We start from the raw sequence: 16,183 nt of genomic DNA on the forward strand, positions 1-16,183 counted from the left end.
AGCATTTGTATAGCTTTTGCGCATGTTCTGCACATTTTTTATCACTAAAGTTATCTGTTCAGCATAGATATTAACTGTTTATTAATTAGTGAAAATATAGACCTCAAATTTCTAAGAGTTGCACAGATATCTTAAGGTAGCACAAATAATGTTGTATTAAACATTTGAACAATTTTTTAGCTACCAACCGATAGTTGACTACATAGATGCTCAGTTTGAGGCCTATCTCCAAGAAGAACTGAAGATTAAGCGTTCTCTCTTTACCTACCACGATTCTCGCATCCATGTGTGCCTCTACTTCATTTCACCGACAGGCCACTCTCTGAAGACACTTGATCTCTTAACCATGAAGAACCTTGACAGCAAGGTGGGTTGAGGAAAGGAATCAACTTACCATACTTTAATATTTATTTTTAACTGTTAAAATACTTTTACAATATGGATATGTATTGTCACTTTTATCCTGTGCATCTTTTTTTAATTTTTTTTTTTTTTTTTTAGAGATAGAGTCACTCTGTCACCCAGGCTGGAGGTAGTTGTGAGATCATGGCTTACTGCAGCCTCAAACCCGTGGGCTCAAACGATCCTCCTGCCTCAGCCTCCCAGGTAGCTGGGACTGTAGGCATGTATTACCACACCCAGCTAACTTTTTAATTTTTTTTTTTTGTAGAGTTGGGTGTCTTGCTGTGTTGCCCAGCTGGTCTCAAACTCCTGGACTTAAGTGATTTTCCTTCCTCGGTCTCCTCAAGTGCTAGAACTACAGGCATAAGCCACCATGCCCAGCGCCTGGAAATCTTTAAAACATTTTATATTTCCATCTAGCTTATTTTTTCAGAGAAATTCAATTTGGAAGATGAGATGCAAAGAAGGAATATTGCAATAAAATTTTAGTTTCCTTTTTAGTGATTAAATTGCATGCCAGAACATGGCTATGTCAGAACATGGGTATTCTCTGCATTTTTTAATGCAGAATTTAGTTGATACTAACTTTACTTTATGACACTATTAAGTGAGAAGAACTTCCTTAACAAGAATTAAGGTCTAATGTTTTATTTGATATTGTCGTAAAATACATTTTAATTTGGACCATACTGAGAAAACCTATTTTTGAATTTCCGAGCCAAGGAGCTATATCTAAATTTAGGGAGCTTTAGAAAAATTCATAACCTAACTCACTTCAGATTTTTCTATTTGTTTAAAAGATGGCTAAAGACAGTAATCTTACATTAAAGAAACATTAGAATTTTCCGTAATCTCAAATGGTATGCGAAGTGAAGCTTTCATGATCCTGGTTACTAACTGTATAAGTTGAATTCAAAATCCAAAGTTGTTCTGGATGCTGCTGCTTTCTCTGCAGAAACCTGTATGGAAAGCCTGAAGGCCTGCCTAGTGAAGCTTTGGCACATCGGTCGATTTACTTTTGACTAGTTGCTTGGTCCCCTGGTTTTAGCAAAAATTGATGTAGCTTATATGACAGTCTGTTCACCTGATCACATGTGATCAGATGTTCTAACCATTTAGCCAGTTGTTTTCATAGTTGAGTTTGATTATATGGAAATTCATATTTGTTAAAGGAACATAAAAACAAGAGTGTGCAGTTTTGTCTTAACTAGAGTGGAGCAACATGAGGTAATTTGTATAAAGATTTGTAGAAGCTGGTGTCAGTGGAGGATGGCTCTAAATATTGGCCCTGTCATTTATTAGCTGTCTGATCTTGCAAGTTTCTTTAGCCCTCTGAGCCTCAGTGGACTTAAGTGATTTTCAGTGTCCTCCACTTTTAAATAAAAACTAGGGAGAAGAACTACCTCAAGAGGCAGATATGAAAATTAATTAAATTGATCCATGTAAATAGAGGGTTTAGCAAATAGGCATACCCTGTAAGAGCCTATCTGCCATAGAAGTTTGCTTTAGTATACTGTGTAAGTATATATTATCTAATCTTTTCCAACTTTGGTGATTTAAATATATTCTTTATTTTTTATGATAAAAGTATAAACTACCCTGTAAAAATACCTGCCTCTTATTTTACATAAGAAGGTTGTTGGGCTGGACATGGTGGCTCATGCCTGTAATCCCAGCACTTTGGGAGGCCAAGGCGGGCGGATCACAAGGTCAGGAGTTCGAGACCAGCCTGGCCAACATAGTGAAACCTTGTCTCTACTGAAAATACAAAAATTAGCCGGGCATGATGTCACATGCCTGTAGCCCCAGCTACTCAAGAGGCTGAGGCAGGAGAATTGCTTGAACCCAGGAGGCGGAGGTTGTGGTAAGCCGAGATTGCGCCACTGCACTCCAGCCTGGGCGACAGAGCAAGACGCCGTCTCAAAAAAAAAAAAAAAAAAAAAGTTTGTCTTATTAAAAGTTAGCTGAAGTCTACCCGTCCGGGTATAAAACAAGCAGTCAAGGGGGGTTAGGACATGGCCGTCATGCTGAACTGCCTGGATTCTTCTTCAGCCCCGCCACTTAGCAGCTATGTGGCCCTGGACAAACTTGGATTCAATTTTTCATATATAAAATAGGGCTAGAGGCCGGGCACGGTGGCTTATGCCTGTAATCCCAGCAGTTTGGGAGGCCGAGGCGGGCAAATCACGAGGTCAGGAGATCGAGACCATCCTGGCTAACATGGTGAAACCCCATCTCTACTAAAAATACAAAAAAAAAAATCAGCCGGGCGTCGTGGCGTGCGCCAGTAGTCCCAGCTACTCAGGAGGCTGAGGCAGGAGAATGGCATGAACCCGGGAGGCAGAGCTTGCAGTGAGCCAAGATCACGCCACTGCACTCCAGCCTAGGCGACAGAGCGAGACTCCATCTCAAAAAAAAAAAAAAAAAAAAAAAAAAAAGGGCTAGAGAGAGCTCACTCTAAGACTTTTGGGAAGATTAGCTGAGATGAATATTACAAAGCATTTAGTATAATGCCTGGCATATATGAAGCAGCTCTGTTACTGTTTTGTTATTTAAAACTTATTTAAAAATTAACAGGCACAGTTTATTGATGATATTTACATGTTGGTATTCGAGGTAACTGGCCAACCCAACCACCTTTGACTCATCAAAAGTCTTTAAGAAGTGTTAGCCAGGAGCAATTTATATTGATGTATTCCCTTAGTGGATTTTCAGGAATAAATGGAAGAGCTAATGAGCACTTGTTCAGAGGCAGTCCACCTTGAACCAGCAGTTCAACCTGCAAACTCTTGTAACAACTAGTTCTAGATGCTTCCTAGTCATCCCTCAGTATCCAAGGGGGATTGGTTTCAATACCCTGAGGATGCTGAAATTCCTTATATAAAATAGTGTAGGACAGTCTTGCAGTGCAAAACTATATTTTAGTCAGCAAGGGACCAAATATAGAATGGTGGTCCCATAAGATTATACCTTATTTTTACTGTACTGTATTATATGTTTCTGTGTTTAGATTTGTTTAGATATACACATACTTACCATTGCATTATACTTGCCTACATATACACACACTTACCATTGTATTATAGTTGTCTGCAGTATCCAGTGTAGTTATATGCTGTACAGGCTTATAGTCTAGAAACAATGAGCCATACCATACAGCCTAGGTGTGTCATAGGCTATAACATCCAGGTTTGTGTGAGTATACTCTGTGATGTTCACGCAACATCAAAATCACCTAAGATCTTATTTCTGTCGCATTTCTATCACCATGTTTATTAGTCCGTTCTCACATTGCTATAAAGAACTATCTGAGACTGAGTAATTTGTGAAGAAAAGAGGTTTAATTGACTTACATTTCCTTAGGCTGTACAAGAAGCCTGGCTGGGGAGGCTTCAGGAAACTTAAAACCATGGCGGAAGGCGAAGGGGAAGCAGGCATGTCTTATATGACCTGAGAAGGAGGAAGAGTGTGCAGGGGGAGGTGCTACACACATTTAAACAACCAGATCTCGTGAGAACTCACTACCACAAGAACAGCAAGGGACAACTCTGTCCCCATGATCCAGTCACCTCTGACCAGACCCCTCCAACACTGGGGATTGCAATTTTACATGAGATTTGGGTGAAGACACAAATCCAAACCATGTCACCATGGTTAAGCCGCATATGACTGTATATAACCTACTTGTATCCTTGCATATACTTCAAATAATCTCTAGATTACTCATTATAATACCTAATACAGGCCGGGTGTGGTGGCCCATGCTTGTAATCCCAGCACTTTCAGAGGCTGAGGTGGGAGACCAGCCTGGCCAACACAGTGAAACCCTGTCTCTACTAAAAATACAAAAAAATTAGCTGGGCATGGTGGCAGGCATCTGTAATCCCAGCTACTCGGGAAGCTGAGGCAGGAGAATTGCTTGAACTGGGAGGTGGAGGTTGCAATGAGCCGAGATCACGCCACTGCTCTCCAGCCTGGGCGACAGAGCTAGACTCCATCTTGGGAAAAAAAAGACCTAATACAATGTAAATGCTATGTCAATAGTTGTTATATTGTATTTTAAAATTTGTATTATTTCTATTGTTGTATTGTCATTAAAAAATTTTTTTCCCCTAATATTTTTGATCCTCGGTTGAATCTGTGGATGCAGAACCCACAGATGATGAGGGGGGCAGCTGTAAAGATATTAGTGAGCATTACAGTATTACCTTTTGACCAATATCTTATTTCATTCAAACCAAAATGAAATATTTTATGGTAACAGTAGAGGTCATGGGTATCATGCACTCATTTAAAGATTGTCACTACTCACTACTGCCTTATTCAGTTGATGAGAGATGAATTCTAAAATTGGGACTACCTTATCAAAATCTTGCCTTTAGCTTTCTATTGTACAAACTAGACAGGAAGTTAACACCTAAGTTTTGTTATAAGTTTAAAGGAAAAACTAGGATATGCTGAAATTACTTGATTTGGCCCATTTTAAATAGCAATACACAGGTTTTTTTTTGTCGGGGCAGTTGGCAGGTATAGGGAAATTCTAACTTACACAAGGGTACTACATAAAGATGAGAGGTGTCGTTGCTGACCTCGTCTTGCCACTCCCCCGGCCACCTCCAGATAGTTGTCTTCTGTTCCTAAAAAGCGGAACACTCAACTGCTTGACATGGAAAGTTATCTTCTCTTACGCCATTGGTGACAAGCGACCCTCTTTGGGCAGTATCTGTTACTTTCCCTCCCTCTAATAGTCATGTAAACATTGATGTTTAATATTCAGTCTACTGCAGTTTATTGTGCAAGCAGTTATAAGTTATTAACTTGGCATAATTTCTTGAATACCTAAGTATATAATATTGAAACTAAGGCACCAAAATGTTTATGTACTTTGACTAATTTAACAGGAAAGTTGTTTACTTAGGATTGCTGGAAAGTTTTCTGCCATTAATTTCACAGATAGATAGAAAAAATTTCTCTCCTTTGGAGCATATGGAAGACTGATAAATTCAGATATATACTTGGCATCAATGTGAAATTTGAGAAGAGAAAAAAATTAAGAATAGAATAGGAATTATAATTTTTTCCTTTTTTTTTTTTTTTTTTTTTACAAGAGTTTTACAAGAGTTTTGCTCTTGTTGCCCAGGCTGAAGTGTGGAATACAATGATGCGATCTCGGCTCACTGCAACCTCTGCCTCCTGGGTTCAAGCGATTCTCCTGCCGCAGCCTACCAAGTAGCTGGGATTACAGGCATGTGCCACCATGCCCACCTAATTTTTTTGTATTTTTAGTGGAGATGGGGTTTCTTCATTTTGGTCAGGCTGGTCTCAAACTCCCGACCTCAGGTGATCCACCTGCCTCAGCCTCCCAAAGTGCTGGGATTACAGGCATGAGCCACCGCGCCTGGTCGGTTTTTTACTTTTAATCTGAAAATTACATTGAGGTTTTACTGTCTTGATACATATGACTGATCAGCCTGAGGTTTTTGATGAAAAACAAACTAAAAAACTTAAGAACCACCAGTCACAAATTTGGGGAGCTATCAGTCTTTTGTGGGGATATTAATCTTACAGAACTAGATTTACAAGTTATTCGGTCTTCACAACCCCAAATCTCTTGCCCTCTGTCAGTGATAGGAATTTAAATAATACTGAGAAAGTTATTCCTTTGTGTCATGAGTGCTTTTAATTGATAGTAGTACATACAGTTTCCTTCCTCTGCTTTCTAAGTAAGTCTGTGACAGTGGGGCACAGGTAGGCATGGAGTCAGTCCTGAAACAAGAGGCAGAAAGAGAAGCTTCACCTGTCTTTTAGTTTTGCTGAGGGATCAATCACCCTGGTTACTTAGTGCTTAGATTATTAAAAAATAAAAATTCTTAGTGAATTGAGGAGGCAATTCAGTTTACCTTTTATCACATTTTACTTTTTAAGTGTATGATGAAATTGCAAGATTTTGAGAGAAAAGAAAATGTGAGATTTCTAAACCTAAATTCAAATGAAAGATTAATCTTACAAGAGTTCTGGTTTCTGAAAGCATTGATTGAGGTGCCTGTAATCCCAGCTACTTGGGAGGTTGAGGGAAGAGAATCGCTTGAACCCGGAAGGCAGTGGTTGCAGTGAGTTGAGATTGCACCACTGCACTCCATCCTGGGTTAGAGCGAGACTCCATCTCAAAAAAAAAAAAAAAAAAAAAAAAAGATTGTGTGGCCAGCATCTGTAGAAATGAGTGTGTAAGGGGTGTATATATACAGGAGAATGGCCATCTAGGTAGGTCGGGGTTGGCATGCCTTTTCTGCAGAGGGCCAGGCTGAGAATACACCGGGCTTCACAGGCCCTGTGGTTTATGGCGGCAGCAACTCATCTCTGCTGTTGTAGTGTGAACGCAACTGTAGACAGTACACAAGCAAATGGGCATGGCAGTGTTCCTGTAAATCTTTATGTATCAAGATCAACAGCAAGATGGACCGTAGTTTGCCAGCCCCCGATCTAGGTTTAGGGAAATTCATAGTCAGAATGAACGGTTTTGAGTGAAAAAACAGCTGTAGGATTAAAAAAAAAAATCCTCAATAAGATTTTGTTTTTCTTTATTCTTAATAGGTAAACATTATACCAGTGATTGCCAAAGCAGATACAGTTTCTAAAACTGAATTACAGAAGTTTAAGATCAAGCTCATGAGTGAATTGGTCAGCAATGGCGTCCAGATATACCAGTTCCCAACGGATGATGACACTATTGCTAAGGTCAACGCTGCAATGAATGTGAGCTGATTGAATGTTAATTCTGTTTTCCATGTGAAAATAAAACTGTAATTTGTGAGTAATATTGCTACTAATATACTTTCACTTGTGTCTTCCAAAAAGACTTCAAACAAGGTGAATTTTCAAAAAGTCCAGTATGAGAAAATGTTTAGTTTTTTAAGTTGGAAAAAGTGTAAGGAGAATTTATTTTTAAGCATATTTTTCTTTCACTCTGCTTTCACCAAAATAAAGTGATACATTTGTGAGACTGGGATATACCTTTTGTGGAGCCATATGTAATTGTCTTAGAAAGATGACACCTTCCTACCCTGTCTTTATAAACATGAGAAGACTTTACAGCCTTCCTTTGCATGCTGTAGAATCTTAAAATCTTTAAGGAGGTCTCTTAAAACTAGTATTTACACTCCTTCTCTCTTATAGTGTCAAGTTACATTCATATAACTTTTAGTTTAATACAGTGGAAGGTGACTAAGTTCTTTATTTTACTTTCTTGAAGCTAACACATTTTTAAAACACCTGGTTATGTTTTGTAGGATCATGGGTTTTGAAATCCGACAGGCTTGGTTGGCCATATGTTCATTGGAGTTACTAACCTCCCTGAGACTTAACATATCTACAAAGTTAGGTTAATAGTGCCCATCTTAAGGGATGTTGTGAGGGATAAATTATGTCACCTTTGTTAATCGCCTAACAGTGACTTTCAATAATTGTTCATTCCATTTCTTCTATTTTCCTTTTCTGATTTTTCATACCACTTTTATATTAGTGTACCTAAACTAAATCTGTAAAAAAACTGACTAATGTAAATGAGGTGATCTTAATTCCTATATGTTAAATTGTCTTTACATCTAATTTTATTTCTTGTGCTCAACTAGAATATTCAGAAAGCCACCATTAAGAAACTAAATATGTCAATTTAAAAATATTAAACATAGTAATTAATAATTTTTACATTAGACTTTTCCCTGTATTAATCCTCAACTTCAGACAGACCAGTCTACTCGCTGCCCCTGAACCTAGCTATTGCATTTTGTTCAGAATCTTTTCCTTTTCTAAGCCATTTCTTCCCACTTTGCTTATCCATTTAAGTCTTGTTCTTGATCTGGCTTAGCTTGTGTCTTCCTGCTCTTAGTGATCTCTGACTCCTCTCAATTTCTAGGACATTTACTATATTGATATTAATTTGGGACTTTGTATACTACTTTATATTAGTAACGTACACACACACACTGTACACACACACACAATAGGAATGCACTATTGTGTAGTTACATACACATTTTGTATACTGTGTGTGTGTGTATGTGTAATTTCCTCAACATTATTTTTGTCTTTTAGGGGAAAGTTCTTTTTCGGCCAGGTGCAGTGGCTCACACCTATAATCCCAGCACTTTGGGATTATAGGGCTCACACCTATAATCCCAAGACAGGCAGATCACCTGAGGTCAGGAGTTCGAGACAAGCCTGGCCAACATGGTGAAACGCTGTCTCTACTAAAAATGCAAAAATTAGCTGGGTGTTGTGGCGGGCAACTGTAATCCCAGCTACTCGGGAGGCTGAGGCAGGAGAATCACTGGAACCCAGGAGGCGGAGGCTGCAGTGAGCTGAGATCGTGTCACTGCACTTCAGCTTGGGCGACAGAGCAAGACTGTGTCTTAAAAAAATAAAAATAAAAATAAATAAAATTTTTTGTTTGTGTGTATTCCCAATAGCATAATGCCTTACATGTAAATACTTTTCTTTATGGGGGCCCAAAGATGACTCTTATAGAACAGTTAGCACATATTCACTGGCAAGTTTTAAAATCTGAGGCATAGCTGACCATTCGATTTTAATAGGTTTCTTATTTAATTATTCTCTTCTCTCTTACATAAAATTTCTTTTATCTAGTCAGTTATCACAGTGGTATGAGAAGATGTGCTCGATATTCTTTTTCAGGGACAGTTGCCGTTTGCTGTTGTGGGAAGTATGGATGAGGTAAAAGTCGGAAACAAGATGGTCAAAGCTCGCCAGTACCCTTGGGGTGTTGTACAAGGTAAATGAGACAAAGGATGACTAGAAATATGTATCTATCTAGTAATCTCAAAGCTGCCTTTCATGCCTTCTTTGGGGTGATGCTTAGTTTGGATGTGATTGGTTGTCAGAGGAGTTGGCTGTGTACTATTTTAGCCAAAGTCTGGAGGCCATATAGAGCCTCCCCCTTCTCATTATGCCACACACACATTATGCCCCCTGCCCCCGCTGTACCCTGTCAGTAGGTGGGAAACACCAGTGGGGCACTCTGACCAAAATGTGAATGTAGAAAGTAGTATTCAGATATAAAACATCACTAATTACCACTTAACTATAAGAACAGTCAACCATCTTATAAATTTATATATTTTTACTGATCAAAGTATTGCCAGCTATTTCCAGAATAAGCCAGTCAGCCAACTTAAAAAGTTAAATCCACTTGACATTTAGATTATTTATTTGACATTATAATGAGTAAGTAAATAGTATTGTATGGTTCATTTACTTATAGTGCTAATTAATGGTGAATAGATTACCCTTACTAGTATAGATTTCCAAACGCTGATTTTTTTCTTAATTGATAAATTTTGTAATTAATGGAAAATATTGAGAAAATGTAACGTTTTTAATTTTATAAAAAATACAAAAGTAATAATTATACTATAGAGTATTGGTCACAATCAAATATATTTATTTGTACTATTCTGGTCACCATAAACATAGAAGAAGGATCATGTAAGTGTGTTCACTAATTTTGAATAGTGTCTAACACAGGACCATAAATGTGTTGTATAAAAAGAATTTGAGAATTATAGCAGAGATGGATAGTATTCTTGAGTTTGTAGAATTTACTACTTTGAAGTTTTAGTGAACTAATATTACATACTCTTTTTTTTTTTTTTTTTTTTTTTTTGAGATGGAGTCTCGCTCTGTCGCCCAGGCTGGAGTACAGTGGCGCAATCTCGGCTCACTGCAAGCTCCACCTCCCAGGTTCATGCCATTCTCCTGCCTCAGCCTCCCAAGTAGCTGGGACTACAGGCGCCTGCCACTATGCCCGGCTAATTTTTCATATTTTTAGTAGAGATGGGGTTTCACCATGTTAGCCAGGATGGTCTCGATCTCCTGACCTCGTGGTCCGCCCGCCTCGGCCTCCCACAGTGCTGAGATTACAGGCGTGAGCCACCGCGCCCAGCCTACATACTCTTTTTAAACATTGTGAAATGTCTTCAGGATAGTTTGTAAACTGCTAACAAAATATTAGTGTGAAGTAACTAGAACACTTGGTTAACAATAAGTTGTGTCTTTTTTGCTATTTCCTGGTGATCCATTGGCTACTAAATTTAAAGTAAATCTCCTGGTCTGTTAATTCACATTGCCTATGGTACAGTGTTTATACTGCAAGAGTTTCTTCCTTGGTTACTTGTATAAAATAATCATAGCTATTAATCAAACTGATCATTTTGCTATTTGTTGTTTCACAGGTTTTCATTTATTTGTTCATTCAGCAAACACTTAATTGTGTGCCAGGAATTAAAATCCAGTGTTGCTCTTTTCTTATTTTTTTTTGGCTAGTGGAAAATGAAAACCACTGTGACTTTGTAAAGCTGCGGGAAATGCTCATTTGTACAAATATGGAGGACCTGCGAGAGCAGACCCATACCAGGCACTATGAGCTTTATAGGCGCTGCAAACTGGAGGAAATGGGCTTTACAGATGTGGGCCCAGAAAACAAGCCGGTCAGGTAGGGTGGGGTTCTTGGGAAGCCAACCAAAGAGGAAGTTAGAGAGGATTGCATATTTTTATATATCCAGGATGATGGGGCATGTGTTTTTTGGAATCTCCCAAAACCATGACATAGAATCATTTGGTAATGACTGATTATTGTGCTTCTTGAATCACTTGACTCCTTCTTGCTTTTGAAGAGTCTTGCTTTTTAAGTCCTTGTCTGACTCAAAAAGAGTTAAATATGATGAAGAATGTATGGCAGAGCCCTCCTGTTTCAGTTCATGCTGACATGAGTAACTGAAGGAAAATACCCTCATTATTTGATTTCTTTTTGTATTTATCTGAGACGATGATATATTTAACTGTTGTCATAAAGGTAAGTTGGAACACAAATCATTTTCTTATTTTTATTTATTTATTTTTTGTAGAGACAGGGTCTTACTATGTTGCCCTGGCTGGTCTCAAACTCCTGGCCTCAAGTGATCCTCCTACCTCAGCCTCCCAAAGCTTTGGGATTACAAATATGAGCCTCCATACCAGTCCTCAGGAATCATTTAAAATAAACTAAAACATTTTTTGTTGGTTTTTCTTCTGTAAAGGTTTTGGAATGAGTGAAGCTTAGCAAAACATAAAGGAAGAATGAGAGTGCTTGTAGGGAGTCAGAGATTAGATTGTTTCTTGCCATATTACAGTGTAGTTATAAGAATTTTAGAACCTGAACCCTTCTTGCTCAGTAATATAAAGCATTAAAAGTTGTAGAAACTTCCTTGGTAATTTTATATGGTGCTCTATCCCAGACTTTATGCAACTCGAATCCTTAGTGTACTGAATCAGATCAATTTGATGTAGCATTCCAGAACAGTGTTTGCATGCAGGAAAGCATGAGATCCTTGGGACAAGTGCTATTTTAAACTCTCTTATGAGACTGAGGATTCCTTTTCCATTGCATTGTTTGCATTTGTTATTTTCCTGGTTCTTAGCACCTGCACCAGAGTAAACAAAAGAAAGGGGGAGGAGTGCATCAAGTCAGTGCTGCTGTTGCATATAAGCTTTTGGAAGACTTAATCTTAAATGAAGTTAAATTTTTAAATTTCTTCAGTCTATGGAGTTAATTAGCGTTTTCACTTCTGGTAGCCTAATGAATTAAGAATTGTATATACTTAGGGCCGGATGTAGTGGTTCATGCCTGTAATCCCAGCACTTGGGGAGGCCAAGGCCGGCAGACCACTTGAGGTCAGGAGTTCAAGACCAGCCTGGCCAACATGGCGAAACCCCGTCTCTACTAAAATTACACAAATTAGCTGGGTATGGTGGCACAGTCCTGTAAAACCAGCTACTCAGGAGGCTGAGGTGGGAGAATCACTTGAACCTGGGAGGCAGAGTTTACAGTGAGCTGAGATCGTGCCACTGCACTTCAACTTGGGCGACAGAGAGAGACTCCATCTCAAAGAAAAAAAAAAGCATTGTGTGTACTTAACCCACCCTTACCAAATTCAGGCATAGGATGCTTCTGGTTGTGGGCCAGTCATTCTCGTAAATGACAATTTTCTCATGGTATTGTCTTCACTAAAGATTAATCATCTCGAGTTAGCTTCCCTAATGTTTCTCAGAGGAGACTCACTTTTCATTTCTTCCAAGTCTCAGGGTCACTTCAGAGGCCTCTGTGCACTGAGGTGGAAGGGGTCCTGAGCAAGAGCGGGCAGGGACAGCTTTGAAGTCCTCTCTGAGGAGACTGGCCTGGGTGTCTGGTGGAGTCATCCTCAATCACCTGTGGATGATTAAGAAATGCAGGGTCAGAATTTCCAGAGATGAAGCCTAGAAATCTGAAGTCAGAATTCTTAGTCATTCAGCAAATAGTTTGTCTGCTGTCTGCTCAGCCAAATGCTAGTCATTGGGTGTATGTGCACTGTTGGATCAAACAGAGACCCTGCCTGTGTAGAGTCTCTGTTGAGGGGTGGGAGGAGGACCCCTATGTGAAGAAGAGAGTTGAGGGGGCAGGCGGAAGTGGGGAGACCAAGTTAGGTTGCCATGGTGGTCCAGGCATGAGAAGATGGAGGCGTGAAAGAGAGGGGTAGTGACAGAGGGGTGAGAAGCATGCTTAGGACACGTTTTTTTTTTTTTAATTTAATTTTATTATTATTATTATTTTTGAGATGGAGTCTCACCGTGTTGCCCAGGCTGGAGTTCAGTGGCATGGTCTCTGCTTACTGCAACCTCCGCCTCCCGGGTTCAAGCGATTCTCATGCCTCAGCCTCCTGAGTAGCTGGGACTATAGGCGTGCACCACCACCTCCAGCTAATTTTTGTGTTTTTAGTAGAGACAGGGTTTCACCATGTTGGCCAGGCTGGTCTTGAATTCCTGACCTCAGGTTATCTGCCTGCCTTGGGCTCCTGAAGTGATGGGATTACAGTGATGGATCACACCTGGCTGAGGATATGTAATTTGAAGTTAAAGTCCGTGGGACCCACTGATAAATTATTTTTGCATATGGGATTTGAAGGAAAGGGAGGGATCAAGGATAACTCAGTCACCATTTTGACCTAGAAAATGGGGTGACTGGTGGTGATCGTTATTGACCTGAGTAGGATGGGAATCAGATTTTAGGGGTGTAGTTGGTAATCCAGAGGTTTTAGAAATGTTACATTAAGCTGCTTATTAAATAGTCAGGTGAAGCGTTTGAGTAGGTTATTAGAAACATGAATCTGGAGCTAGGGAGAAGTTAGGGCTGCCATAGTAATTTGGGAGTCAACAGTGAATAATACTGGGTAAAATATTAAGTATTTTTTTAAAAGGCTCTGCTAAATGCTAGAGATTACTATTATTTCTCATGGAGTTTATGTTCTTGTAGGGGAGTTCAAAAATTAAACACCTAATTGCACAGTACATTGTAGCTGTGATATAAGCACTAAAGGAGAGGCAGACAGTGTAAAATGGGTGGTGTGGGTGGGGGGGTTTCCAAATTTAAGCTGGAAAATTCGGGAAGACTTTCTTGAGGCAGTGACTATTTTGAGCTGTAATAACTTGGGGAAAACAGAGCAAGACATACACAAAGGGCTGAAGATGGAGAGAGAATGGCATCTGTAAGACTCCGGAAGAAGATCAGTGCACTGCAGTACAGCAGGACAGATGAGGCAGGCCTGGGCTCACGTGAGATGAGAGAAGAGAACAGGCAGGCAGCAGCTGTGGAGGCCCTGGGGAGGATTTTGATCTTTGTCCTAAGGGGAAGGCAACGCTATTTTAGGAATAATATTTGCATTTTAAAAATTATTCTTTGCTCTAATGTGAAGGAGGTATTGAAGGGGTGTGCAGAGATGCTTAGGAGAGGCCAGTTAGGAGAGCATTTCTTCGACTAAAGTGAGATCAATGAAAATAAAGAGCTGGACATATTTGAGACATGACTAGAAGGTAAAATTGGAAGAACTTAGTGGTTGTTTGGATATAATAAAGTGAGAAAGCAGGAGGCTAGAAGGAGATTCCTAGTCTCCTGAATTTGTGGTTTCATGGTTAGGTGGATGGTTACTGCATTCATCTAGATAGGTATGGCTGAAGGAGGACTAGCTTTTTTGTGTGTGTGAGGCAGCAGTGGTAGGCACAATGGAGGTCACAGTTTGGGACCTGTTGTGAGTTTCTTCTGAAACAGCAAAGTGACAATTACAAGTAAGCACTTTGGGGTATCTTTCTGGAGGTCAGAGAAGGGCCGGGCCAAAGAAATACACTTAAGAGTCATGGGTATTTAAATGATTAATTCTAAGTGTGACCAGGGATAAGACTGCCTGTAGAGAGAAGTACATCTAGAAAGAAAGGTGACTCGGAAACAGCCTTGAGTCACTTTAGTATTTGTCAGCTGGAGGAGCAGATAGGAGAGCTTGAGAAGGGAGGGGGAGGAAAACCAGCAGTGTCACATCTTGGAAGTTAACAGAGGGGATCAAGAAAGAGGGAGTCTGCTGCTGTGTCAAAGTTGAGGGCCAGGTTTATGCTGCACAAGTACAGAGGTGCTTCCTTGACAATTCTTGGAGAATAATGAAGACCACTTTGTGTTCAGTTAAAAAAGGCAGTGGTTGGGGCCAGACGCGGTGTCACGCCTGTAATCCCAGCCCTTTGGGAGGCCAAGGCAGGCGGATCACGAGGTCAGGAGATCAAGACTATCCTGGCTAACACGGTGAAACCCCATCTCTACTAAAATTACAAAAAATTAGCCAGGCATGGTGGCGGGTGCCTGTAGTCCCAGCTACTCGGAAGGCTGAGGCAGGAGAATGGCGTGAACTTAGGAGGCAGAGCTTGCAGTGAGCCAAGATCATGCCACTGCACTCCAGCCTGGGTTGACAGAGCGGAGTCCATCTCAAAAGACAAAAAAAAAAAAAAAAAAAGGCAGTGGTTGGAAGGCTACATAGGTCTGGACTTGCAGATTTGAAGGGAAGGCCTGCAACAGGTGGAAACCACTTTCATTCTAGCTCTGGAAGTGGAATGAATGAACTGAAAACCATTGCCAGCCAGCCTTGTTCACTGCTCACAATTCATAGTCCAGGGAAAGAATGTACAGTAGGCCCGATGTAGGTCATTTTCCCATCTCTTGTTTAGGAGTGAGTGCGAACCTGATTAATTGTCCCACAAGACTGTATCCCATGGGGGAGAGATAGCCCCCAAAAAGGTAATGAGAATAATGGATACTGGTACCAAGAGGAAAGGACTCCATGATAGGTAGTCAGGAATCATAGATTGCCCATCACATCCATTTACTGAGCATTTCTTCAGGTTGGAAGCATCTGCTCACTGATCACACAAAGAAGGGGAAATTAGAAAGGGAGATTCTTCAGCTTAGGTCAGGCTACGGACTGGGTGGGAGCAGTGGCTGCAAGAAACTCAGTAAGTTTAGGTCAGGCTACAGAGCAAGTGGGAGCAGTGGCTCAGTATTGTCTTCCTAAGAGAGACCTTTCTACTGTATTTCTGGATCACTTGGGTAAAGTTGAAGCAAAATGTCTCTTCTGGTGCTTTGTCATATGTGATTAAATGATTTGATAAGGCTTTTGTAGCTCATTATAGTCTGATGTATTAGGAAGCTTTTATTTTTTATAGTTTCAAGAAGTTATATCTGGCCAGGTGCGGTGGCTTATGCCTGTAATCTCAGTACTTTGGGAGGCCAAGGCAGGTGGATCACCTGAGGTCAGGAGTTCAAGACCAGCCTGGCCAACATGGTGAAACCCTGTCTGTAGTAAAAATATAAAAATTAGCCGGGTGTGGTGGTGGGCACCTATAAGCCCAGCTACGTGGGAGGCTGAGGCAGGAGAATTGC

At 40.2% G+C, this 16,183-nt stretch overlaps 1 protein-coding gene across 5 annotated transcripts in view; it reads left to right on the forward strand.

The window, feature by feature from the left end:
- The window catches only part of SEPTIN10 (septin 10), a 71,547-nt gene that overhangs the window by 40,911 nt on the left and 14,453 nt on the right, over positions 1 to 16,183 (forward strand). For 4 of the 5 annotated variants that reach the window (XM_030827578.1, XM_030827580.1, XM_030827583.1 and 1 more), the window contains 4 exons: positions 181 to 367; positions 6,994 to 7,155; positions 9,094 to 9,190; positions 10,741 to 10,909. In XM_030827578.1, coding sequence (XP_030683438.1) covers positions 181 to 367; positions 6,994 to 7,155; positions 9,094 to 9,190; positions 10,741 to 10,909 — 615 coding nt within the window. The remainder of the gene's footprint in view (positions 1 to 180; positions 368 to 6,993; positions 7,156 to 9,093; positions 9,191 to 10,740; positions 10,910 to 16,183) is intronic. The other variant, XM_030827582.1, reaches the window with a different exon arrangement.

This window comes from Nomascus leucogenys, chromosome 14 (assembly GCF_006542625.1).
Source record: "Nomascus leucogenys isolate Asia chromosome 14, Asia_NLE_v1, whole genome shotgun sequence".
In the NCBI taxonomy this organism is placed as follows: Eukaryota; Metazoa; Chordata; class Mammalia; order Primates; family Hylobatidae; genus Nomascus; species Nomascus leucogenys.